This window comes from Onychomys torridus, chromosome 1 (assembly GCF_903995425.1).
Source record: "Onychomys torridus chromosome 1, mOncTor1.1, whole genome shotgun sequence".
Taxonomy (NCBI): domain Eukaryota; kingdom Metazoa; phylum Chordata; class Mammalia; order Rodentia; family Cricetidae; genus Onychomys; species Onychomys torridus.
This window is the reverse complement of record NC_050443.1, coordinates 161,232,830-161,260,111: the sequence shown is the minus strand read 5'-3', so window position 1 is coordinate 161,260,111 and position 27,282 is coordinate 161,232,830. Positions and strand designations below refer to the sequence as shown.

The window sequence follows — 27,282 nt, the reverse complement described above, 5'->3', positions numbered from 1 at the left end:
CCATGTTGGAAGTTCAGTCTTTACTATCCAGCCACGGCCCCTCCCCTGTCTGACTTCTTATCAGGTCTCACTTCTGGCCTCTCGCTGCCACACTAGGTTGCCCAGCTCAGAGTGCAGCACTGCACTTCCGGTGCCCTTCTCCTGCAGCGGACTGACTCCTGAGGAGTGGGCAGGTCCCAAGGCATCCCCCATTAGAGATGGGACACAGTAAGGAAGCACACGAGTTGCGGTGATTTGCAGATATGAGCTCGAATCCTTGAGAATCCTTGGAAAACATGAAGGGTCCCAAACCAAAACTGTCCAGAATTCCAAAGGAGCGACCCTCAAGAATCACGACAGTGTAATTGCCTTTGCCCAGCAAGAGTAGCCTCGGTGGAGTGTGCAGGAGAGAGCACACAGCTCTCAGGGAAGTAGGAGGCCTTTTCTGTTGATCAAAGGCCCTGGCCCTGATCCTGCTGAAAGGTGGCTGTGGAGGCTCCCGCCACACCGAGCAGCTGACACTTTGCAAGGTCGGACTCTACCCTTCAAGCAGGGGTGAAGTCTGACTTGACTGTTCCCCTCCCACTGGGCAGGATCTCTGCACCGCACCCAGGCTTGCGCCCTTACTGTGAAAGGAGGCACAGGGAAGGCGGGGCCTCTGCTTGGCTCCACCCCTTCTTCCCACCGTCTTCTATCCCACCGCTGGGCCCCAGAGAACCTAGTTAATTGTTCTCACTCTGGTCCTTGAGTACTGGAGGTGGCACAGACTCTGCTGATCCTTAGGCTACTCGCCCCCTTCCCAAGGCTAGGGTGCGCAAACTCAGAGAGGCTGAAGGCCGGGCCCTGGGAAATGTGGCCCAAGGCCAAGGCGGACACTGGGCTGTAACTCAGCCCCGCCCCCTGCCCGGGCCGCAGGAAAGCTGACTGTAAGAAAATTGCTGGGGGCAGAAATGGCTGCCAGCCGCCGAGGCCTCTGCAGAGCTTTGCGCTCCTCTCCCTGTCCTGCTTGGAAACGAGCTCAGTCGGGAGCCGGCGGGCGCCTGAAGCCCGAGTACGATGCCGTGGTGATAGGAGCAGGTAAAGCTAAAGAAGGCAGAGCCAGAGCTCAGAGAGGGAAGGCCGCGACCTTTGGGGGGCCTCCAGGGAGCCTCGTTGCCGCCTAGGCTGTGGGGACTACCTGGCCAGGAGTCCCAGCGAGCAGAGCCTGTGATGGAGTCCCCCTGGTCTGGGAGTCAGGAACCCTTGGTTCTGGTTCCTGGGCCTGCTGGGTGGTCTAGAACGGTCCTTGCCTTCTGGATTTAAATCTTTCTGTCTCGAATGACAATGAGGACTAAGTAAACTCAGGAGCTTCCCCGATCTCCTATGAAATGAACAAGTTCCCTCCGCGGACTCCGTGAGATTCCTCGGAAAGCATATGGTACCTAAGGGTTTAGGAAGAAAAACCTGGACTGCAGCCATAAGAAATCCTGCCACTCTGAGCCCTGAGTTCTGGTACCCATCTCACCACTGAGGTCACTTATCCAAAGAGGAAAGAGTTAATTCATAAAGAAAAGAGGGTGCTTTTTTGAAGGGTGGTGATGTCACAGACACCCTGTTGTGCATCCACAGATGGCGGTGCCCTTCCCTCAGACATTGTGGTGGCCCTGCAACATTTTGCTGACTAGGGCTCAGAGCACTGAAGTGTGCTGGGTAATGGGGTGAGGCACAGCCTAGGGCCAGGCTGCATTCCACCCCAGGGCCTTCCATTTCACACTCTTGGGGTCTGGAGACATTTATTTGCAGGTGGGCCCTATATAGATGATAGCAGGTTCACATTTCCATGGGCGCATCACACAGCTTTAAATGCTGGCCTGGTTTAGCTCCTTTGAGTATATGCTGAGAGCCATCCTCTCCCATGTGTGCACTGATGAATGATTATTACACACAGACTTGTGTTTATTATTAATACTAAAATAAAAATGTGTCTCACACAATTTTAAAAATCAAATATACAGTGCTCTTGATTTAAATGCCATGGTTTTCGATTGAAAACACGTCGACCCAGCACCCCACACAGGGAGTGAATCTAGAGAAGACTGGCAGCAGGGCCCAAGCTCAGCAAGCTCAGTTCAAGGGCATCAACTGTTGAGTGGGCATCCCCTGAGGCCTGGGGATTAGCAGATCCTGCAGCAGAACAGGACAGGCCACTAGAAGCCACAAGAGAGTCAGCCAGGGTATGGAGGTAGGACTCTGATGTTTAGATCTTTGCCCCTGTCTCTTGAAGTCTGTGTGTCCATTCACAGCTGAACTGGGACCAGTTGGCCAGGAAGACTACTAGTTTTCCAAGATTGAGAAGTACCGCTAAAGAAAAGCCACATAACTACAGTGCTTGTTATGGCCTTGCAACAGGCTGAGGCTTCTCAGAGACTACTAATTCTCCTCCCTCAACACCGTGGGGTTCCACATTCGTAGGAAGAAAACATGTTACATACATTTTACTCTCTGCCTTGCACATGAAGGCAGCCACTGGTTGTTAAATGCCTGTCTGAGGGCCAAGCCAGATGAAGACAGGAGCGGCCTGTCTTGAATTTACATGTATATTCAGAGACTGGCTTTTCCAGCTGCAGGTTCCAACCAATGGCAGGTCCAACAAGCATTATTTTAAACTTTCTTATGAAATGTTTCTAACCTTCTTAAAATAAAACCACATAGATTATCATGTAGACTTATCACAGGAAGGGTTAATACTAGGGCAGGGAGCTTTGGTTCTGTGAAAACATTTGTTAGTCAGTCGTATGCCAGGTCCTGGTGTAAGCTACATTTATTCTCATGAACTGTGAGCAAAGGGGCTTGAAAAACCCAGTTTTGGAGGCTCCATTAATGGACGAGAAGTTGGCTCAGTGACCTCTAAAATTCTGGATGCCTCCATGTGGGAAATTTAAAACAAAAACAACTCAGCCATGGAGAAATTCATCATGGGGGTCATTGCTGCTCCCCTTCTTGTGGACATTTGTCAGGTGAAGAATTGAGAGTTTTATTTGAGCCCATACTGGGTCCCGGTAGGTGCTGAGGGATCACAACCTCCTACTGACATCTGAAAGGCTCAGAGTGGCATCTCTCACCAAGGAGAAAAATGACCAGAGGCCCCAAAGCTGGCTGATACCCTCTGAGCTTTTCTCGGCCTGTGAATGATTCTCCACCAACAGCTGAGCTGTCTTACAGGAAGAGGAGCAGAGCAGCCTGCGTCCTGGGCACCCAGTGTGGCTCTAATACCACTTGCACAGAAATTACTGGGAACCTGTGTGAGAAATCAGGTTCCAGCACACACCCCAACCTGCAGAATGGAGCCCACCTTGTTACCGGTGCATACCCTGAAGCTATGTGTTAGTCACTCCATTCTTTTTTAATTTCAAACTGTTCTTATTTCCTTGTTGGAGCACTAGGGACTGACAAAGATATTCCTGTGTGGATAAAGCCTTTAGGGGCACAGCTGTGCCTGGTATGAGCCACCCTTGGGTCAAACAAGCTATGTGTGACAGCAGCCGTCCCCTGAATGGCAGTCAGCTGGCTGAATAGCCCCTGCCCACACATACCAGCAAATGGCCACCTTCCCTTCACAGCCCTGTAAACCATGGTGGTTCCATACACGGTCACCAACTCCCTCTAGGGACAGAAGCCCAGGTATCTGTGGACTTTCCCTTGACCTTGAAACAGAGCTTCTTCCAAGCCAAGGTCAACAGAACCAAGGATGGGCTTCCTGACCCCCATGAGAGGTGGTCCTGCGTCCAAATGTGGGACAGGGGAGAGGAATGGGGGCTCAACATTTGAAGAACTTGTACTTAGTAACACTTGTCTCTTTTGTCTCTACCAGGACACAACGGGCTGGTGGCTGTGAGTACTGCTTTGCTCCCACTTCACTGGCCCCCAGCAGGTGACTCCCAGCAGTGAAGGGGAGGATTTGCAAAGCAAGCAGGACAAAGGCACTGGGGAGAAGGAAAAGGCAGTTTGTCCATGCCTGTAGTGCTGACCCAGGGCCAGTTAGAGGGGACATCGCGGGTCCACAGGCATGTGGTCCCCATGGCCTGTGAAAGGCTTATGAAATGTCCCTGGAATAGAGTTGCAGATTGGAGGCTGGGGTTGGGAGGGCCTCTCACACCAAGCTGGAGATGGTCTGTGCTCCCCAAGGAAGAGCGGGCTGGGAAGAACTGAAAAGGGATCTGAAAAAAATAGGAGCTTGCTCTCCAGTAGGTGCTCTCAGCAAAGACAACCCGGAAATCTCAAAGCAAATGTGTTGCCAAGAGGGGGAGTGTGTGGTATTTGGTAGACAGTACAGAGACCTCCCTCTGTGTTCACACACCACAGTGGGCTTGCTCAGAGCTTGGTCTCACTTCCATGGTCTCAGAGCAGCCTAGTTTGCTGATGTCATTCAGGGAAGGGGAACAACATGGCTTCCCTCCATGCCAGGCCAGCTCCCCAACGCCAGCTTGTTCTCAATAGGATGTATCAGGAGACTAGATTCCCGACACCTCCACAGCAGCTCTGGGAGCCTGAGGCCAGCTGTTACCCTCACTGAGTCTCAGTATCCTAGCATGGCAGGCTAGATACACCTGCATAGTAGTGACCAAGTGAACTTTGCAAAATGTAATTTATAAACTTCACCATCTGCAATGCCAAGTTGATATCAATGGTGCGAAGACAGACAGATACACACACACACACACACACACACACACACACACACACACACACACACGACTGCAGGGCTAGACTAGACTAGCCTGAGGTTTTTATCAATCATCTCCCCAAAATGAAGTTTAGCTACAGCCACAGCATCCCTTTACTGCACATTCCACAGGTGTCAGGGCACGTACAAGAAAGCATATTGTAGTACTCGTTAGAGAGCAGCTAAGGTAACCCTCACCAGCCCTGTGAAGCTACAGAAGTTGGAACTGTAATCATTAGCTCTGTCTTTACATGGGAGGGAACTGGGGCACGTGATCAGCAGAAATGAGAATGAGAAATTGAACTGAAGATTCTGCCTTGGCGTCCTCAGCCTCACTATACTGCCTTTGATATATATGCCTGAGTGGAAGAGAGGGGCTTGTTCCAGCCTAGAGGAAGGAGAGGGACATCCAGGGCAGTGTAGATAGAATGCAATATGTGTCCCCCAGGCACCAGGCCTCCTGTAAAGGAAGGACAGTCACCTTCAGCTGGAAAGTGGAGGGGCAGATGTAGGTGCACCAGATCTGAGAGGACATCTAGACATTATTACCAAGGGCACGGTGTATGCCCTGCAGTGAGGTTCCTTGGTCAAGGCCAAGGGGTCAAGAAAGGGCCCTCTGTCCTCCCAGGCAGCATACCTCCAAAGATTTGGAGTGAACACTGCGGTCTTCGAGAGGCGCCATGTGATCGGGGGTGCAGCTGTCACTGAGGAGATCATTCCAGGTGAGCCCAGAGAAGTGGGGAGAAGAGGCAGGGATGATGGGGATGACTGGTTCTTCTGATTTGGTTCCAGGATTCAAGTTCTCCCGAGCATCCTATCTCCTCAGCCTCCTGAGGCCACAGATTTACACAGACCTGGAACTTAAGGTACAGCTGCCCGTCTTGGCCTGGTGGTCAAGGGCTGGAGTAATTCCCTCTTCCTAGCCTGGGAGGGAAGCATCATATCCCATAACCCAGTCAGCTCCCTCCCTGAGGTCTTTCCTCTCTTCTAGGCTCTGTCTACCCCACACATCTCTGCACACATACTAAAGCTTGGTTTTGTCTTAGCTACCCTCTGTTTTAAAAGCTTGGAAATCTCAAATGAGAAACAGGCCTCTTGTAAAACGAGGTCTGTTAGCATCAGACCTTCGAGCTGCATGGCAGCACCTGGCTGGTGCCTTGGATGGGGCTTCCAGCTCCCTTTGCCTCCTGGAATCTTACCTGGTCTTCATAAAGCCCCTGCATGCAGCTTTGGGTGCCTGAGTTTGCAGAGCTGCCCAAGATGCTGTTGTTAAACTTTGGCATATCCACCACCGTTCTTGACAGCATAAGCAGGAAACAGCGTCACTGCAAGCGAGTCCCCTTTGCACATTCTTGGTCTCAAAGATAAAAGGACTTAAAAACAGACACAGAAAGGACGTCAGAGACAGTTTATTGTAGCTAGTGGGGAGAGTGCCCTCAACATGGATATCAAGGTATCGGGGGAAAGAGCTGGAAGATGAGGGACAGACAGATATTTTTAATAATGTGCAAAGCAAAAAGTTATGCCAGTGAGACACAGTGTAAGCACACCAGAGAAAGAGAGAGTTGGGTACCCAAGCCTTATCCCTGGGTTTTTAATGGAGGAGTGGAAGGTTGCTCTCTTGTCAGGATGATGTGGGCCTTGGATGCGCCACCTTTTAAGGCCTCGTCACGGGGGCATATTTAACCTTAGTGTCATTTGGCTTAGACTTACAGTCTGCTAAGAGTCACTCTGGGTGGCCCAGAACTTGGAATGCACCTAAAACAGGGAGGAATTACGTATCACCCTGAGTTTGCCTTTGACTTGTGTGACCAGGGAGGAATGCCTGCGTGACCATTAGTTTACCCTCTACGTTTGTTGACGTTGGGCCAGGAGGGACTAATTGTATTTACCATCGCCAGTTACCCTTCAGCTCTGTGACCAGGTTAAAGCCTTGACTCACCTTTAACCCCACCATTAGTGACAGACAGCTGAGGACCTCCTCTGGCTGGGAGGCCAGTGCGGGATTATTTTTAATATAGCCATGAAAGGCTAGAGCATGAAAACAGGTTAGAGGTAGCTTGGAGATTTTCCATTGCAGTACCTGAGATGTGTTCCCTGTTTAATCTTTAACCCCTCCCCCAGCAGCGTTCCCCCATCTTGGCAACAGGCCCGCAGTGAAGGTCTAAGACCTTTGGGTACCACTTGGGAGTGTGACGGTCCTCTTAAGGGGACAGTTGTTTGTCCCACTTCCATTGCATTTTGCTGTCCTTACCTTTGGCTTGGCCTTAGTTGTAACACAAGGCTTTCTCTTTAACGTGTGTGGTGATCTTGCCTAAAAAGAGATTTCCCCCCCTCACCTGGGTCAGACTGTTATAGAGGGAGTTACTGACCACCACTGTGCTGTTTGTCTCCTAGGGCTTCTTCAGTTTGGAAAGGCTCCTTGAAGCCTTTCCCCACCCCTGTTCTCTCCTGGTCCCTAACCTTTGTCCCCTGGCACGCCTGCCTCTGCCCCCTCCTCCTCAGAGCAGCCACAGCCCTAGAACTCAACCATCTCATTCCTGGGGTTGACTTAGCTCCAAGGTGCTTGCTGGGCTGTCTCCCACCCTAGAGAAAAGAGCCCGGGAGCCTCCTATAGTGTTCGAGTACTGCTCAAGTGGAAATGAAGGAGACGCCAGCCACTGTTGGTAAAGCTCTTTGCTCTAATAGAACCAGGTACAAGAGTCTGTGGACTGGGTGATAACAGAAGCCCAAGGGAAGAAATTATTATCTGAGAGAGAGAAGGAGAGTGGAGGAGACATAGTATCAGAAATGGATAGAATTTAACCAAAGCCTGGGTTAGGTTTAGGGTCTTCAGTCCATCTCATACTATAGCCAGAGGGAATTTGTATTGTGGCGGATTTGGGGGCCAGAGGCAGCCTCAGCCTTCCCTCTCATCCCTGGTCTCTCCCATCCACATCCCTTCCAGTCCTGTTTTACTGGGGAAATCTGCCTGCGGTGAGTCCTTCAAAGCTAGGTAGGAATGACCTAGGTATGAGTCGGGGGTGGAGGTGGGGTGAGTGCCAAGGTTCTCACTCAGAAGCCTGCTTTAGCTGCAAGAGCCCAGAGCAGCCTTTGCCAGCATTCTCCAGTCTGTGAGACACAGCTGGTCCTTCCCTGTCCCTCTGCACCTGGGATGGCTGTGTATACTGAGACTCGGGGCAAGCAGAGGAAGGGGCTGCTTTGGGTTTTGCTCTTTCTGGCTAACTGCATTCCCTGAGCAAACTCCTGGACATCGTGGTGGTGGCTTAGCATTATCTTCCTCTTCCTTCTCGTAATTGAACAATCAGGAATGACAGAGGTAGAAGTCCTAGAATCAGTTTAGGAGAAAAAAAGAATTATCCATGTTCAATTAGTTACACTTGGAATAACTCAGCTCCCCTGGGCTGCATATCGACTGGTTTGCTCAATGTCCCCAGAGTGCCTGCTTTGTACAGGGCCCAGAACAAGCCTGGGGGCAGGCACAGTAAGCGAACTTTAACTAGAGGTAAGTGACAGAAAAATGGAAGATAGTGTGCTAGGAAGAAGTGAAGTCCCACCCTCACCTGGTGACCAGGAACTCCTTGAAGGGATGACACATGAGCTGATGTTCCAAAGGCAAGAAGTCACTAGACATCTGAACAGAGAGCGCTCTGGCCAGGGGATGTGGAAGTAGGCAGGTCAAGGCAAGTTTGAGCAGAGAACAGGCCCCTGCGGCTGGCCTGAGCACTCTGACTACAGGGGATGAAGGGAAGGGGGCAGGGGCAGCTCATGCTAGGACTGCTTTTCATGGAGCATCAGGGAAAAGGCACAAGAGGTGTTTAGTCAGGAAGCAGAGTGTGGGATTTACAAGTTTATAGAGGATCAGCCCCCTGGCCGTGGTCGAGGAGGCATGGAGGGCCCACAGATACCAGAGGCAGCTGCTCAGTGGACCACAAGATGGCAGTCTGTGATGAGGACATGGGGCTGGAGAGGCGTGGACAACTTCAGGCAGAGTTGACAAGGTTTAGAGATTTAAGAGTGGTGAGGGAAAGGGAGGGGCTGAGGATAGCCCCCACAGTTAAACAATTCCTCATGTCAAGAGGAACCGAGGGAGGGGCTGGAGAGCACTTCCTGTTCCTGTAGAGGGCCCTGGCTTTAATTCCCAGCACCCACATGACCGCTCACCACCATCTGTAACTCCAGTTTCAGAACACCTGATGTCCTCTTCTGACCTCCACGGACACCTGACACACAAGGTGTTACACACACACATATACAAAATGCCTGTATACACAAAATTAAATTTTAAAAAGAGGACCAAGGTCCAAGTTGCTCCAACCTGTAATAAAGATGTCTCAACTTTTAATGCTTTAAAAAAAATAATAAAGTTGCCCCAGCCCAGTCCCTACCCACATTACACCCGGGTAAAGGTGTCCAGGTAACCTCTGGGGTTTGCACATCTCCTGGAATGCTAGGATGGGCTTCTTTAGCTTTCTTGCTTTTATCCTCTGTGGCACTATCCTGTCAGCAACATTCAGTCACCAGAACACTTAGAAAATGTACCATAGGAAGGATATGACGGTAACAAAACAGACAGTACCCACACCTCAAAGTATTGTGTTCCGCCCAGAGAGATGGAGACAAACGTATGTGTAATTAACCATGTGGTGGTAAGTATTCTGGGCAAAATACATGTTAAGGGGACAGATAGCCTGACAGTGTGTTCGGGGCTGGGCTGGGGCTTGTTGATAGGCAGTATCTGAGCAGAGAGTCTAAAGTGAGGGGGCAGGCCATGGGGCAGGACAAAGAAGTCTCCAGAAAGCAGCCACAGTCCATCCAACTGACATTAGCACAGGCTGTGGTTGCCTTGGTTCCTTTGGAGAAGTAGATGTGCTCTTAGGAAGCTCTGCGTGCTGGTGAAACATCTGTAAATCAAGCCCTGATTTAAATGCATTAAGGGAACTTCCTCTTAAAGTGACCTTGTAGTAAATTAGACTGGCATGCACATTTTTAAAATTATGTGACTAATTTATCCACCTTGTACATACAGATTTCCACACAACCATTGCTTTACTGTTTATTTTTAAAGTTTACTTATTTGCTTCTGAAGTGAGGGAAGGCAGTATAGATGAGGACTCCAGGGCCTGGGAGTCCTGGATATGTGGTTTTAAAATACAGATCTGCCTTCTAAAGTGACATGGGACAGATTAACTCCTCTGAACTTACGTTGTGTGTATGGAGCGGGTAATAAGATCTCTTGAGTTGTAGTGTACTGGTAACTGTAAATCTGAGTGCCCTTTCTAAAGAAGTAAGAATAGTGTGTATGGGTGGGGTGGTCTGACATGTTGCAGTATGGGGTGCATGGTGAGGTGTTGGGTATCATGGCTTCATTGGTCTGTCAGTGGGGGTCTGGGTAAGTGGGTCACTTGTAAAATCTATTAAAAAGATAGGAACAGGGTGTGCACATCTTGGGACCAATCACAAACACACCTAGCTGGCCACACAAATGGAGCTGGAGAAAGGGCAGGAACACGGATCTCTAAAATGTGTGTGTTTTTGTATGTGTGTGTGTTCTGCAGAAGCATGGGCTGAGGCTTCACCTCCGAAATCCCTACTCCTTCACCCCCATGCTGGAAGAGGGCACACTGAGCAAGGTGCCAAGGTCCCTTCTGCTGGGCATAGATGTGGCTGAAAACCAGAAGCAAATCTCTCAGTTCTCACAGAAGGATGCTCAGGTAGGGAAGGTGAACAGGGATTTAAATCCTCCTCAGCAACCCAGAGCAGGCTCTTGAGAGGGAATGGATGTCAAGGCTGTGGGGGCTGAACAGGCCGCTTTCTCTGGACAATTTGGTCTCTGTTAGCCTTTGACCTTAGGCATTCTGAGAAGGAGTGGTGGACAGTGGTTCAAACCAGTCGACTCTTGGAGCCTGCATGTGTTCATCTGAGGCTGCTGAGCAGGTGGTCTCTGCATGCTGATGTCATAACGGAATCCCTGGAATGCATTATCCTTCTGCTTTTACTCAGAACCCCACGTGTTACCCATGCTAAAGCCCATGAAAGCCCACAAGAAGAACTTAGGACAAGAAAATATTCTTTCAGTTTGACATCAATCCATGATGGCCAAAGCAACAAAGTGTCTGTGGTGGTGTGCAGATCTGCCTCCCAGAACACACACAGATGGAGAATGCAAGCTGCTTCCTGCAGATCTAGCGCAGGAACATGTTTGCTGGCTCCGACCAGATGAGTCAGCGAGTGACGCAATGGGCCTGGTATGGGGGGTTCTGCAATTGAGGAAGTGTTCCAAAATGGCCGTTCTTGTAACAGCCTGGGTGCCAACTGCACGTGTGGCACCAAATCCTGTCTCAGTGGAGCCATGTTTGTGAAGAAAATCTAGGTTCGTGCAATCGATGCACTTGCTTTCTGGTGTGCTAACCTAGCATTGGGCAAAGCCCGGATAGCCGCAGGCATGCAGCACTCGCCCCTTTACCCAGAGCGTCCTAAGCCTGGCCATGTTAGCTGCTGTGACTGTGAGACGGTGACAGAACACAGACTAGAAGCAACTTAAAGGAGGAAGGATTTATTTGGCTTGTTGCTTGTTCGTGATGGTGGGAAGGCATCGTGACGAGAGCAGCTCACAGCTGTGGCGGCAGGAGTGTGAGGTGCTGGTTGTTTCTTGTTGGCTGTCAGGGCACGAAGAGCTGAGCAGAAGCAGAGCCAGCCTGTATCCCTCCGAGCTTGCCTGTAAGCCCTACATCCTGCCAATCAGTCCCATGTCTTCTCCTGGGCAGCGTCACTTAACCCCAAAAGCTGAACCTTGGGGGACGTTTCTGATGGAGATCATAGCGCCTGGCTGGCAGCGGAACTGCCCTCCGGTCTTCAGGAACATCCTATTCCGTGGGCTGAGGGCCCGTCTCTACCCTTGCTCAGATCCTGCCGGTGTCAGACACACCTGTGGACATCAGCGCATGGCCAGGTCCCATTGCCTGTGTCCCCCTGCTAGTGACCACACAGCGGGAGGCCTGGGACATTTCCCAAGGAACGCAAAGACCTCAGTTTATGGTTTTGTGCTTGAAAGTTGTCATTTTGTAAGCCTGGTCTAGGGAAAACTTTATTATTAGTTATGATTTTTGTTTTGTTTTGTTTTGTTGGTTTTTGGTTTTTTGAGACAGGGTTTCTCTGTGTAGCTTTGTGCCTGTCCTGGAACTCACTTGGTAGCCCAGGCTGGCCTCGAATTCACAGAGATCCGCCTGCCTCTGCCTCCTGAGTACTGGAATTAAAGGCGTGCGCCACCACCACCCGGCCCATGGGCTGTGAACAGCTCTGCTGTGGGGGCTGCTAAGTGAGAACACAGGCTTCTGTGGCTATGTGGGATAAGGCAGCAAGTCAGACTGAGAGATGAAAAAAGGGTGGTCAGCATGCTGGGAAGACATCTGCCTTCCATCAGTCACAAACAAAGGACATAGAGCTTCCAAATGGGTTTTATCACAGGGCCTATACCCATACCCTCGGACACTTGACAGTTTTGTGCTGTCACAACACAGTGCTGGTGTTGGCTGATACTGACCTTTGACCCTGGTGGCTGTTCTAATGCATGACATATGCACCTGGAAGTGAAAGAACTGGGCAGAGCCAGGCTGAGGCACAGCTAGGGATGTGGCCTGAGGAGCCATCGGGGCTGTACTATGGGGTATGACAGCCGTCTGGGGAAGTGGTTTGAACTTTAACATAGTAAAATTATATACAACAAAAATGGTTCTCAAGTAAGAATCAGTTACAATATGGAAGTTTGGCACAGAGGGCCTGGTATGGGGTGTCCTGTGGGGTTCTGGACTGTGGAAAGCTAACCTGAAGCTCCGTTGCAGGCTTTTCCCAGGTACGAGGAGTTCATGAAACGCTTGGTGCTAGCCATTGACCCCCTGCTGGATGCTGACCCAGTGGACATAGAAGCCTTCCAGCATGGCTCCCTGCTACAGAGACTCAAGGCACTGTCCACCCTGAGGCCGCTGCTGAAGGCAGGTAAGTCAAGGACGGGAAATCAGGGTGTAGAAAGTGACCTTCATGTAAACAAGTCCATTTTCTGGATGCCTGGACCTAAGCTTGAAGCTCCAAGACAGCCTCCAGTGTGTGTATTACAGCTTTGAGGGGAAAGGGATCCTGGCAGTCAGGAGCCGAGGAATACCACCGAGTCAGACTGCACAACAAACCTCACACAAGAGATTTATTGGGAGAGACACAAGAAGGCAGCTGCCTCTGCTCAGATGAGAAGCAGCAGAGAACTGGGGGCGGGGGTGTTGGGGGATGTGGGCGTTATATAGGGTTTCTGGGGGGAGTGGGGGGATGCGGGCTTTATATAGGGTTTCTGGGGGGAGTGGGGGGATGCAGGCTTTATATAGGGTTTCTGGGGGGAGTGGGGGGATGCAGGCTTTATATATGGTTTCTGAGGGGAGTGGGGGGGTGCAGTCTTTATATAGGGTTTCTGGGGGGAGTGGGGGATACAGGCTTTATATAGGGTTCCTGAGGGGGGGATGCAGGCTTTATATAGGGTTTCTGGGGGGAGTGAGGGATGCAGGCTTTATATAGGGTTCCTGAGGGGGGGAGTGGGGGGATGCAGGCTTTATATAGGGTTTCTGAGGGGGAGTGGGGGATGCAGGCTTTATATAGGGATTCTGGGGGGGAGTGGGGGGATACAGGCTTTATATAGGGTTTTTGGGGGGAGTGGGGGATGCAGGCTTTATATAGGGAATCTGGGGGGAGTGGAGGGATGCAGGCTTTATATAGGGTTTCTGGGGGGGGAGTGCAGCCTCCCAAGATGATCTGGGATTGGTGGGATTTTGTGGCCTGACCTTGGGGCAAGCTCAGGTATTTGCGGGATTTTGTGGCCTCATCTTGGGGCAAGTTCAGGAATTGGGGGGATTTTGTGGTCTCATCTTGGGGCAAGTTCAGGAATTGGGGGGATTTTGTGGCCTAGTCTTAGGTTTTTTTTTTTTTTTTTCTGTAGGGTGGATCTTGGCCATGGACCACAGAGGCTGCCAGGCACTTCCCCCAAAATTTCAGCCAACCCTACCCTAAAAATGGGGCACAATACAAAGGGTTGTGTATGCTTAGAAGGGTGACCCCAAGACACCCAAAGAGGGGACTGAAGGAAGAAGCTAGCTCGAGTGCATTAGCTATTTTGTGTCGCCGTGATGATGTACCATGACCAAGTGACTTAAGGAAGGAAGCGTTTATTTTAGCTTAAGGTTTCAGAGGGTTTGAGTCCATAATGGTAAAGACAGCATGGCAGCAGGTGGCCGGATCATGAAGCTGGTGGATCACTTTCTGTTCACATGCAAGAGCCAGAGAGTGAGTGCAAACTGAGCAGAGGGAGGAGAGGAACTCCTAAGCCCCACCCCCAGTGACATACTTCTTCCAGCAAGGCTCCACCCCTAAAGGTTCCGTTACTTCCCCAAACAGGGCCTAGGGTGAAATGTCGTGTTCAAACCACTTAGAGGCAGCACCAGTACTAGGGTGAATGTTGGCACTGGCTATGGGTGACAGGTGATAAGACACTGGTCCTGCTGAGACTCTCTGAGGAAAGTCCTTTGTAAGAGGTGTGTAGGTCCTTGACCATTTCCAAGAGAAGGAAGGGGCCTTGTTCCCCAATGGTCAGGGGTTCCCTCATGAGACAGTGGCCTCTGGGCCATGCAGCTGTAGATGAACTGGCTTGGTGCCAGAGGAGAAAGGAAAGGTACCTCTCACAGAGGCCTTCACTTGGTGCTATAGGAATTCCAGTGTGTGATCGGATCGCAGCATGGAGCTCACTGCCACAGCCACGGCTAGAACATGATGTAAGAGCCAAGAGAATTTGAAGAGTGGCCTCCAAATGAGAAGGAATACTAAATTTAGACCAAAAATAATAAAAGGCCTGTGATCAATTAGGGAGGTCTGCCGTGGGTCTACAGTAGAAGCTTGATCAGGAAGTGTGCCATTCTTTTCTTCCACCCTTTGAGAACACAAATCCCCACATCCTAGAAAAAGACTGAGTCAGTTAGCTATGGTCACAAGAAAAAGAAACCCCACAAAACTCCTTTGGCATTTCTTTCCCATGGGTCTTTGGTTCAGCTGATCCCAGCAGGCTCAGTCACTTTGTCTGATCTCATGCACATGTCTGTGGCTGGGCAACCAGTGGTGCCAACTCTGCTCTCAGTGTCTCTCATCCTGTGTGTGGAGGCAGCATGCTACACTAGGCATGTACTTCTTACATCAGAGATGCACAGGGGCAAGCCCGACTGCCCAGGCCAGCTCCAAGTCTCCATTTATGACACAGTTATAACTATTCCATTGGCTGGTGAGCCACATGGATAAGCCCAGAGTCACGGTACAGAGTAGGTCAGCAGCTACACTGGGTCATTGTCACTGCATTAGGTCAGCAGCTACACTGGGTCATTGTCACTGCATTAGGTCAGCAGCTACACTGGGTCATTGTCACTGCATTAGGTCAGCGGCTACACTGGGCCATTGTCACTGCATTAGGTCAGTAGCTACACTGGGTCATTGTCACTGCATTAGGTCAGCGGCTACACTGGGCCATTGTCACTGCATTAGGTCAGCAGCTACACTGGGCCATTGTCACTGCATTACGTCAGCAGCTACACTGGGCCATTGTCACTGCATTACGTCAGCCAGCTACATTACATGGTTGTCACTGCATTTATACAGCAGAGAATCTGGAAATGGAGGAAGCAAGTGGACTTTGACGTCAATACCAAAAGTAGACTCTTTTTTAGATTACCAGTCCTAGGAGCTTCATGCAATAACCATTTATTATGATAAATATTTATTAAGCAATTACTTTTGCCAACTGCTAAAGCATGCAGAGGGGCCACAATGGCCAGAACCCTGTCCTGTGGCTAAAATGTAACTGGTGCCCATGAAATTACAAATCTTTCCTGTTTCATTCAATCTTTACAGTAGCATATGAAATATGTCCCCCATCTTACAGAGAAACAGCTCAGAGCTGAAGGTGGTTAAGAGGGGCCCACAGCCTTGGTAAGGGATGAAAAGCACACTCTGCCCTTGAAAGTATTGCTGTCTCCAAGTCTCTGCCTCTTCCTGCTATTTCTTCCCTGGGGATGGGAACAGAGTCTCCTCAAGGCCTGTCTCACTTGATGTTTCTACTTCTCTTTCAGGGCGCACCCTGGGAGCCCAGCTCCCCCAGTACTACCAGGTCCTCACAGCACCCATTTCCAAAGTGAGTATGGCCAGATGATGGCCCAGGGACCTCTCCTGCCACCCAGGCCCTTGAGCCTTTCTGTGGCATTGCTCTCCAGGTGCTGGACCACTGGTTTGAGTCCGAGCCTCTAAAGGCTACTCTAGCAACAGATGCTGTGATTGGAGCCATGACAAGTCCCCACACTCCGGGGAGTGGGTGAGTAGGGACCAAGGTGACAGGGGTGGGGGGTGGGGAGACTGCTTGAGGAGAACATATTTCCCAATGAAGACGCTCACAGAGCACCATTTTCTGAGCTCAGCTAGTGTGCCAGTTGTGAAGCTTGGCATATCATGCATGTTGAATGGACTCCCAGAGTTATATCTGAAAACTGGAGTTCAAAGAAGTGTCCTGTCCAAAGCTGACTTGCAGCACATGCTGTCCGAACCCCAGAATTCCTTCTTAGCTGCTCTTCTCCACACGTCTCCAGGAAAAGCCTCTTCCTGCTGTCAGTATCTCTGTCCTCCTCCTCCCTCCTCCTCCTCCCTCCCTCCTCCTCCCTCCCTCCTGATTCCTGCAAAGCCCATGTCTCTCTGGCTGCACACTCACACAGCTTCCTCCCGAGGATCAGCAGCTGCCCATCTGTCTGCGCAGCTGTGTCTAGAGCCCAATCGGAGAGGGACAGTGAGGGCTGTGGTTGTGGTTTGAACTCCTAAGATGCAGCTAGAGCTGGTCAGTGTGGCTTATCTCTCCAGGATGAAAGCACCTCCCCAGGAAGTGGCTTTTCGACAGAGGTCAAGCCAGTCCTGAATTCCCCAGGGCCGTGGAGAAGGAGCATTGCCAGTGTTGGCTGCCCTCTGCCAAGCTCTTGACTAACCAGCCAGTGTGGAGCTGGGGCCTCCTTTCCTTTTCACTTGGGTCTTAGGGAAGCAGAGCCACTGGCCAGCTTGTGAAACATGCCTTTTCGAAATCCATTGCTTCACTTAGCAACTACTGATGAGCACCTCCCTATGCTGGGTGCTGGAGACACAGTAGTCAAGGGACCAGAAATCCTCACAGGAGAGAGACCCGGAGCAAGCAGAGACCATGAAGTGTGGAGTGTATTCTGATAGTGGGTCAGCAGGGAAAACTGCCCTGCTGTAAAAAAAAAAAAAAAAAAAAAAAAGACCTGACACAGGGGATGTTTGGTCTGAAACAAGGGGAAGAGAAGGAGGTTGGTGGCAACAGCTGAGGAAGGAGAGGTTCCGGGCTGGGGGCACAGCAGGGACAGAGTGGCATGGACAAGTGCTCCATTCCAGCAACCAAAGGGACTCGGCTGAGTAGGGGTGTGCAGTGTGAGGGAGCGTGGTAGGACCAGGCCGACACCAGGCAGGAGCCATGCACACCACCTGAAGAGGCTGGCCTTTCTCTCAGGCAGTAGAGCAAAGGCTTTGAAAGGGAGGCTGACAGGAGCTTCTGGGTCTGAGACCAGGGAATCCAAGCTTCACAGAGGGTGGCCTCCAGGCAAGCAAGTGCTGAGAAGCGCCTGGTGACCCTGGTCTGGCTGTGTCTGAGGGAGAGAAGGGAGAGGCATCTGAGCACTCTGAGGAGTTGAAACAGTCAAGGGTGACACTGGGGTCTCTGTTGGAACTCTGAAAGTGCCCTTCATGTGGGTGGGGACACTGGAAAGAAACAGCTCAGAGAATGGTGAAGGTGCTGGGTTTAACGTGCATGCCAGACATGCACCCACGAAGAGATGACTATGGGAGTTAGACACAGGCGGGGCCTCGAGAGACTGTGCACAGGGAGGCTGGAGTCCTGCGTCATACATATGCACAGGCAGAGTGTGGCGTGAGATGGCAGGGCACTGAGCTCTGGCAAAGGCTCAGGGAAAGGGCTGGCTTGGGAAGGAGGTGAAGGTCCAGGACAGGAAGGGTCATTTGCATCTGAAACTGAGATGGGATCCCGCCTCAGCCCCTGGTGCTCTGTGCTCTGCCTTTAGGTATGTGCTGCTGCATCATGTGATGGGCAGCCTGGAGGGAATGCAGGGCGCCTGGGGCTACGTCCAAGGTGGCATGGGTGCCCTCTCTGATGCCATTGCAAGCTCAGCTACTACTCATGGAGCAAGTATCTTCACAGAAAAGGTGTGGACCCCATTCTCCAACCCTGACTGTTGGCAGGATAGAATAGATTTAGAGAGACCCTAGAGTTACTGATGAACAAGGGAAGCCCAGACTCTGGGCTCTGCATTTCTGGGGCCTGGTGGCAGCTGAGCAAACCCTTCCAGTCCACCAGTCATGAAAGCATGCATGGACTATGCTCCATGGCAGACAGGTTGCATCAATGCTTCCTGAGAAGTCTCTGGTTTGGGGCATGGATTGGGGGTGAGGAAGTTTAGGTGCCTATGAGACACACCCACTATTCTTAACCTGGGCTTTCTTCTGGGGGCTTTGGGGTCTCTTGCTGGGACCCCAGACTGTGGCTAAGGTACAGGTGAACAGTGAAGGCCATGTTCAAGGAGTCATACTGCAAGATGGCCAGGAGGTGAGGAGCAGAATCGTCTTATCCTGTGCATCACCACAGGTCACCTTCCTGGAGCTGACACCACAGGTGAGGTGGGCCAGAGTAGAGGTAAATTACCTGCCACACAGGCTTGGAACGTGGGCTGGGGAGCCCAGATTACATCAGGGTGGGAGATCTAAAGCCTCCCCCTTCTCTGAGGAAGTTGGCAGCTTGCAAACAGCGGAGAAGCCTCATGAGTGGGAGGACCTCATCCACATGGCCTGCAATAGGCCAAGCTAGTGCCAGAGCCCAGGTCTGCCTTACAATTCTTACGACTTGTCTACTACTGTATTTGGATTTCTCCCCTCCCACTGTCCCAGATTCTACCATCTGCCAGTGATCTATTGCAGTATTAACTCTGGGAATGGAGGTTTGGGAGTTTTTTTTGTTGTGTTGTGTTGTGTTGTGTTTTGTTTTTAGCACAGTCATAAAACTTCTGGGCAGATATGACCTTAGCTCGTAGACAGGAGAAATTGGTTGATCTTGACCGACTCATTGCTGGGGCTTGTCTGTCATAGCTGTGGCTGTGCCTCTGCTGGTCTTGACTGGACTCAGGTCTGTGACTGGGACCTGGCTGGCTGTGGTGGGTTCAGGACAAACCCTGTGGCCTCTGGCACAGGAGCTCCAGCATGGTCTCCGGCCTGGCAGAGGGTCACAGCAGGCAAGCTCAGCCATGCAAGCTCCAGATTGTTTGATCTGGATCCATCTTATCTGTTGACATTGGCTAAATCTCCCAGCCAGTCTAGGGTCGTGTGTGAGTGGGGGCAGAGGTAGGGGATATTGTGGAGAGACATGGAAAGGGGCATGCGTCCAGGAAAGGCTCAGGACTTCGGAACATTGCAATTGGCCATACCTTCCCTGTCCCCGAAAGATAAGATAATGTGTCTGAGCAGGCAGCCTGCTCCTGGGGGCAAAGCACTACTGTCTCTGAAAATTTCCACTCACAAAATTCAACCACTCTCAGTGCAGAATGTTAAGGCAAGTCTGAAGTAGCAAGAGCTGCAGCCGAAAGGAATAGATGCATAGAAATGTCATCCCTGTCCCAAGCAGGATGTGATGAGAGCTACTCCCAGCCAGGACAGTGGGGGGCCACGGGCAGAGGAGGAAAGAGGTGCTTAGCCTAAAGTGGGGGGACTCCAGGAAGTTCTCACAGAAGAGGTAGTTTGGAGCTGAGTTCTGAAGGAAGAAGAGACTCTCCTCAGAGGTTGAAGGACTGGTCTGGGCAGCTTCTCTGGGCCTTGGCTACCCCAGGCCTTTCAGCTCTCTTCTTCCAGGAGTGGCTCCCTGGGGCCTTTGTGAAGAGGATCTCCCAGCTGGACACACAATCTCCTGTCACTAAGATCAATGGTAAGAGATGCCTGGCCTGGTTCATCTGCCTTTTGACACCATCTGTGTGGGAATCTCACACAGGGAAACCCAGCCACACTGTCCTCTCCTTCCCCTGTCCCCAGCTTGTCATACTTTCAGACTTCTGGTCCATTAGCTAGACAAGCAGGTTGTGACTATAGAGGGGGACCCTGCAAGGCTGGGGACCTGACCTGACCTCTTGTCTCCTCAGTGGCTGTGGACAGGCTTCCAAACTTCTGGGCAGCCCCCAGTGTTCCCAGGGATCAGCCGCAGCCACATCATCAGTGTTCCATTCACCTGAACTGTGAAGACACCTTGATCCTCCACCAGGCCTTTGAAGATGCCAAGGGTGGCCTGCCTTCCAAAAGGTAGGCAAGACCAGGCCTTTGTGTCCCCTGTGTGTTCCGAGGCAGGGGCCTGGCCTTTTCTACCTGGCACTAAGTCTCTTCTGATAAGTATTTTTGAAAAACCCCCCGGTAGTGGTAACTCCACTGATGCAATAAGCCTAATCAAACTGGAATCAAAGTCTAGATTTAATGGGCCAAGCATCCCGGGGTGATCTCAGGAGAAACCACATGGAAGCTCTAGGGACCGGAGCTTAAGTACCCTGTAGGCTCAGTCTTTGAGCAGCTCCAGGGGAGGAGCCACGGCTTGGTGGGCTTTCTTTGGGCAGGGCAGGAATGGAGAAGTGGGGTCGAGTTCCCAGCCCAACCTCTGAGCGGGGTTTGGAATGAGGCCCCCAAGCTGGAAATTCCCAACATCTCCATGTTCCAAGAACACAAAATATATCTCAGACAAGAAATCTGGACATCAGAGGCGAGGAGGTGAAGAGTGGGGCAGGCTGGGAGTGTCCCAGGTTAGTGGAGGACGGTCCCAAGGAGAGCTCTGAGAAGAGAAGGGGCTGACTCACCAGGAGACATGCTCCCCTGTCCCTAGTGCATGTCTGAGGAGCCCCTCCCCCAGCTCCTAAGAGCACCTCCCCCCAGCTCTGTCTCCATCCTTTAGAGCAGAGGGACGGCAGGCAGGGCTCTGTGGGGTTCACCCTTCATCCTCTGTGTTGTTAAACAGACATGTGCAGGGATCCTGCTCAGTGCCAGGCTCCCACCCAGCACAGGCTGTGGGGCCTGCAATGTGAAGCAGACACAAGTTTATGATATGCCTGGTGCATAAGAACTCACAGCATGGGGGCTGGAGAGATGGCTCAGTGGTTAAGAGTATCAACTGCTCTTCCAGAGGTCCTGAGTTCAATTCCCAGCAACCCCATGGTGGCTCACAACCACCTGTAATGAGATCTAGTGCCTCTTCTGGCCAGCAGGGACACATGCAGGCAGAACATTGTATACAAATTTATTACAGAGTACTGGAATGAATGAATGAATGAATGAATGAATGAATGATTGAATGAATGATTGAATGAATGAATAAACAAACAAACAAATAAATAACTCACAGCATAATATGAAAGAGAGATGCTAGGTTGCTCATGTGGTGCCTACTCTTTGTCAGCTCAGACACAGAGCAAGAAGAAAAGATCTTCTGCCTCTGTGCTGGCCTCTGCTGGCTAGAAGACAGCCAACATCCCGCACTGATAAGCACTGAGGAGAAAAAGAAGGCAGGCCGGGGGAGGTCTGCGTTTTCAAAGGACACTTGAGCAGTGAACTGAAGGAAGCAAGACAGGTTGTGGAGTAGCTGAGGAAGAACACCCAGTGCAAAGAGCAAGTGCTCTAGGGCAGGGATGTGCTGCTGGGTTAGGGACATAAAGACAAGACCAAAGCGGAGCATGCAGAGCAGCAGCGGCAGCCTGGCATTGTCCACCACCCTGGCTCTCACTCAAGGAACGCCTGACTGTTCCTTTAGAAAGATGCCGCCCCCCGAAAAAAAAGAGGACCAAAAGAGAGGAGTCCTGTTGCAATTGGTTACTGATGTGGGGTGCAAGGGTAACAGGACAGTGACCGGGACCTGGGTGGACGCAGCAGAAGGGATGTGTCCAAGTACTGGGCGTGTTTTAAGGGTAAGGCGGGGGAGGTTTGCCATTGGACAGAAAGTGGTGTGTAAGAGAGGAACACCTGGAAAAGTATGAGAAAGGAAGGGGCTTCTGGGAGGGTTGAGAGGATTTAGGCAGTGGGTTTGGACAGTGACTGGATAGGCTGGCAGGTATCTAAGGTGAGAGGTGCAGCTGAGGGCTGGAAGCCTGAGAAAGGGCATTTCACATGGCCTTGAAAGATGCTCATGCAGTCTGGGGATGGTTCTGGAGAACGGTCCCAGCATCCCCGAGCCCATGGCTACCAAAAACTGACATTCAGGTCCCCTCTGTAAAATGGCAGCGCCTGCATTTAACCTTCTCACACTCCCCTTGTAGCTCAGCAGTCATCTCTAGATGACTTAAAATACCTTTGTGGGTGCTGGGTAGATGGCTGCCATGTGATATTGTTTATGGGATGATGCCAGGGGGAGGGTCAGCATGTTCAGTGAGGCACAGTTTCATGTTTTATAGTATTTCAGTCTGTAGTTGGAGAATGCACAGATCACCTAGGCATGGAGGGCCAAATGTATCTAGAGATCTGAGGGACTAGTGCTTCAGGTAGGAAAGGGGGTAGGCTGGACGTGGGGCACCAGTCTGTGGTGGTTTAATAGGTCTAGATGCTCTGCCTTGGCCTATTCTAGACAAGGTTTCTGGGCCAGCAGGAGAGGAACAAGCTTGATTGGACCCCAGACACCTGAGCACCTGCTGACTTGGGCCTGACCCCTCCATGGTTCTCACTCACTGGACCCTGGTAGTATTTGAGTTGGGGAGCCTGGATTAGAACACAGGTCTATGGGGAAGGAAGACCAGACTGGACTGCATCTCTGAGCCAAGTGAGGAAGGACTAGAGCCCTGGAATCTGGGGCTGTGGGCCTAGAGGAACACCACAGAGGTGGTCTGGTCTATGCTAACCACCATGGTCTCACAGTGATAATCAGCCCAGGTTGGTGGTCTCTGAGGGCCTTAATTTTGACTCATGTTACCTCAGAGTGGCCCCGAGATCTTCCCAGTCCTGACCCTCTCTACCCCACCACCACATCACAGACCTATGATTGAGCTCTGCATCCCTTCATCGCTGGACCCCACCCTGGCTCCACCTGGCTGTCATGTGGTCTCCCTCTTCACTCAATATACACCCTACACCCTGGCTGGAGGCAAGATCTGGGATGAGCAGGAGAAAAACACCTATGCAGACAAAGGTAAAGAATGCATCACAGGATGCTCTGCAGGGTGATAGCTGGCCGTGGCATCCACTGGGCACCCCACACACAGCCTCATCCAGGCTAAACTCTGCAGGTGCCGTCCCAAGGGAAGAGATGTGTCCGAGGCAGCCTTACACCAACATGGTGAGTGTTGGCTGTGACCAGGCACTAAGTTAAGAACGCCCAAAGGATAGGGTCCCAGGCTAGAGAGAGGGCTCAGCAGGTAAAGGCACATGTTGTACAAGTCTGATAACCTGAGTTTGGTAGTCTAACATTCAGCGGAGAACACTAACTCCCAAAGTTAGTTGTCGTCTGACCTACACACACACACACACACACACACACACACACACACACACACACACACACACTGGACCACACTCATACGTATGCACATGCACACACACACACACACACACACACACACACACACACACACCTCTCAATAATTCATAACATTTTTTAATAAAGCAGAGGACTCCTCTCTTACCCTCCAGTTGCTCAGAGTCCAGATGGGGAGACTAAAGGGGGAGCAGATCACCATAGTACACTGTACTTGATGAGCCAAAAGAAGGAAGCCATGAGCCAGAGACGAGGAGAGCACTCCAGGGAAGAAACATTGAACTGGCCTTTCCACGATGCGTGGGGGTTGGTCCAAGTGCGAAGAATGTTTTTGCCCAGCAAAAGAAACAGTTTGGGCAAAGCAACGAGAAGAAAAATACTTCACATATTCAGGAAGTAGCAGTAGTCTCGTGCTTAGGTCGGGGTAAGAAATGAGTGTGCTGGGTGGTGGTGGTGCACGCCTATAATCCCAGCACTCAGGAGGCAGAGACAGGTGGATCTCTGTGAGTTTGAGGCCAGCCTGGGCTACAGAGCTAGTCCAGGAAAGGCGCAAAGCTACAGAGAAACCCTGTCTCGAAAAACCAAAATAAATAAATAAAATAAAGAAAGAAAGAAATGAGAGTGTGAGGCTGGACTGGCTACATGACTCTTTGATAAAGCATTTGCTTAGGGACCATTTTTCATCTTGTTTGTTTTATACTTACTGGTAATAAATTTGCATAGGATAAAACAAACCCCTGACTCACATAATTTAATAGATTTTAGTAAACTTAGGAGTCATACAATCTTAGTGTCCACCCTTCTTCCCAATGCTTTCCCTGGGTTCCACAGTGTTTGACTGCATCGAGGCCTACGCCCCAGGCTTCAAGAGTTCTGTGCTGGCCAGAGACATCCTCACCCCACCGGATCTAGAGAAAATCTTCGGGCTTCCTGGAGGGGTGAGTGGAGGTCTGGGGCCTCCTGACACTCATCTTCCGACCTGCCTCCCTGGCTGGCCACCTTGGGCTTTACCCAGCCTTCGTTAGGAAGTGGTAGAGCCCATGGCTGAGTGGGGACAGGAGAGGACACAGACACACAGATGCCACTCAAGAAGATCACCAGGCCTGAAGTACTTCTGCCCCAACATCCCATCAGCCTCTTCTAAGGAGAGCTCCCTCCCTAAGGAAACAGGCTTGTATAGTGAGTTTACTTTACCAGATAATGGAGATGGGAGGCCAGAAGCTAGAACCTGGCTAGGAGCCCAGAACCTGTAAGGAACCGGAGAGCCCATGAGGAGGCAGGGAGCCCATGAGGAGTCCAGAGTTCCATGAGGAGGCAGGGAGCCCATGAGGAGTCCAGAGTTCCATGAGGAGGCACCTCCAACACCTCAGCCACCAGCCATAGCAGCTACTGAGCCTGGAAAGGCCAGAGTGAGCTGAGTGGTATATGATAGGGGAGACCCAGCATGGACACAAGTGATGCCATAATGTTAGTACTATTACATTGACTATGTATCAAGATGATTAGATTTGGGATCTATTAGAGGAATAAAATACGCTATTGACATAAATGTCACCAGTTCGCCTCTTACTTTTTAAATGTAAGTCTAAAATTGCATGCATGACTCTGGCCATGGTTTTGTTTTGGCAGCACTTATCCAGACAGAAGGGAGAAAGTCAGGGAAGGAGAGGCACTTCACATCCACGGAGTCTATTTAATGAGCAAGGGAATTCATTAGAGGGTAACTCACTATAGCACAGGTATTTATTGTAGGATCCGGGAAAGCCGAGCTCTGTCCCATGCTGATCTTCTTCTAAGATCTGCCTGGTCAGTCCCAGCATCCAGAACCATCACAAGGGAGCAAAGCAAAGGCCTTGTACCTGCATCCCAGGTCTTCAGGGTCCTAAGCAGCCATGCCCCAGGGGCATGTACTTCAAGGTCATAGGCAGGTGTAACAGTTACCTGCCACCTCACCAGGAGTGATGCTCCAAGGTCATAGCTAGAACAGCTACCCCCCTACATGTATGGATAATCAGTACGAGGCAGGGATGGGTGAGAAGTGTTGATGACAGTCTGATCTGGATGGTGGGCATGGCATGAAGGTTGAACCAGAGGCTAAAGATAGGATGGCAATGTGGTCATCAAGGCAGGATGGCTTGAGGGGAGCAGTTTCACATGGGGACCAGATGAGGGGGCAGCAAGAACAGCCCATGGTGACATCTAGCAGATTTTGGTCTTCTTGTTTAGGACACCCACTGTCTTTCTAGGCCAGTATGGCCCAAGCTAGTGAGCAGAACCAGGTCCCACTGTGCCATATCTGCTGCCAACAGTGATATCCATGAAACAGGTGTGGGAATGGGGGCATTCAAGGCCCGAGAGAGAAATGGTAGCTGCCCAGAGACCCATGTCCCAGCAAGAGCCTGTGCCAACAGAGCAAGTCGGCCTTCCCAACAGACTCATGGTCCACAGCAAGCCCTCAGAATCCCCCCTTTTCTTTCCCACTCAATTTCCTTGCATTCTATAGAGGCCCAAATAAAGCACATGGGAGTTTCACCTGCAGCACGGGACATGTCCCTCTTCTCTCTCACCTGAAGCCTGGGACATGTCTCTCTCCTCTCTCACCCTTAGTTAAGAACCCAGGGAAATATCCAGAAGCAAAAGGACCTGGGTTAGAGAATAGAGAGAGGAAGAGCCAGCCAGGATGGCAAAGCCCCATAGCATGCCTATACTAACAACCATAGCCTTGCCTCCACAGAACATATTCCATGGTGCCATGTCCCTGGACCAGCTCTACTTTGCCCGTCCAGTGCCCCAACATTCTGGCTACAGATGCCCTATCCAGGGCCTGTACCTCTGCGGAAGTGGGACCCACCCTGGTGAGTGACCTACATCCTATGTGGGCTGCAAGGGCTTGTGGGGTACAGGAGGTCGTAAGCTTGCAGACAGAGGAGGATGTGGGAAGCCATCCTCTTTGCAGGGTAAGCATACAGCAGGATCTCCGCCAGGCTGCCACAACCCTCAGCTCTGGGTACACACCTCCTCCCACCTAGGTGTAGGGACACCTTCTGATGGAGGGTGGAGAAAACTCCTCCACGTGTTGTGGGAGACTCACATTCCTTAATCCCTCGCCCATATTTGAGACCAGAAAGGATCAGTAATGTTTTTCCAGTTAGAAATTCTTTGCTGTACCCACTCCAAGCCTACTGACATCGCGGCATCTGTCATTTCCTGGTGACACCCTCTCATCAACAGCTGTGTCCTCTGTGCCCCTCCTGATGCTTACATTTCAGCTTTACCTGCTTAAACTGCGAAGTGCCTCCCTGTAGTCTGGCAGACTGAGGAGCAGGAGGCCCATGTGACCACAGCCTGCCCTCCCCCAGCCCTGCATGGAAGCTGTAGAGAGCCCAGACAGTGTGGTAGTTGTTCCAACTCTGGCTGTGCTCTGAGCCCCGCCCTGGCCCTTTTTGGTGGGCTTCTGAAAGTAGCTTTGGTTCCAGGAGGAGGCGTCATGGGAGCGGCTGGACGGAATGCAGCCCACACGGTCTTTAGGGACCTCAAGAGCATGTGATGCTGGACCAGCTCTGACCCTGGGAGACAAGCTTTCCCTGCATTTTTGAGCCGCCTGCAAGATGCCCTGCTCGGAAGGACACCACAGGAGACAACTGCATTACCAAGGTGCCATTGTTTCTGAATTACATTTAGCAGTTTCATCTTGCCGCAGGCCTCCATGGACCATCTGGGTGTGTCTTATTAAAAACAATGCTTTGTACAGAGACTGTGTGTATTGTTTTTCCTGTGTGTCTACAGGCAGGAGGAACTTGGCATACGAGCTGGACACAGTCCACTTAGTGAATGGAAGAAGAGCTTGGTCCTCCTGTCCCCTTCTTGACAGCTGATTGGAGGGCTGGCCTGCCAAGGCCCAGTCAGCTACTGTCATATTCCTGTCACTGAGAACAGACTCACAGCCCCAGTGACCCACAGCGTCACCCACATGATGGAC

The 27,282-nt window shown here is 51.2% G+C and overlaps 1 protein-coding gene across 1 annotated transcript; it reads left to right on the top strand.

Moving 5' to 3' along the window:
* The first annotated feature begins 755 nt into the window (after positions 1 to 755).
* On the top strand, positions 756 to 27,050 carry Pyroxd2 (pyridine nucleotide-disulphide oxidoreductase domain 2). The gene is made up of 16 exons (XM_036193617.1): positions 756 to 1,056; positions 3,830 to 3,849; positions 5,310 to 5,403; positions 5,474 to 5,547; positions 10,240 to 10,395; positions 12,523 to 12,676; positions 15,829 to 15,890; positions 15,970 to 16,067; positions 17,830 to 17,971; positions 18,303 to 18,437; positions 19,664 to 19,736; positions 19,948 to 20,104; positions 22,804 to 22,958; positions 24,135 to 24,241; positions 26,038 to 26,158; positions 26,780 to 27,050. The coding sequence occupies exons 1-16, from the start codon at positions 930 to 932 to the stop codon at positions 26,848 to 26,850; spliced, it is 1,746 nt and encodes a 581-aa protein (XP_036049510.1). The 5' UTR covers positions 756 to 929; the 3' UTR covers positions 26,851 to 27,050.
* Positions 27,051 to 27,282: the final 232 nt, after the last annotated feature.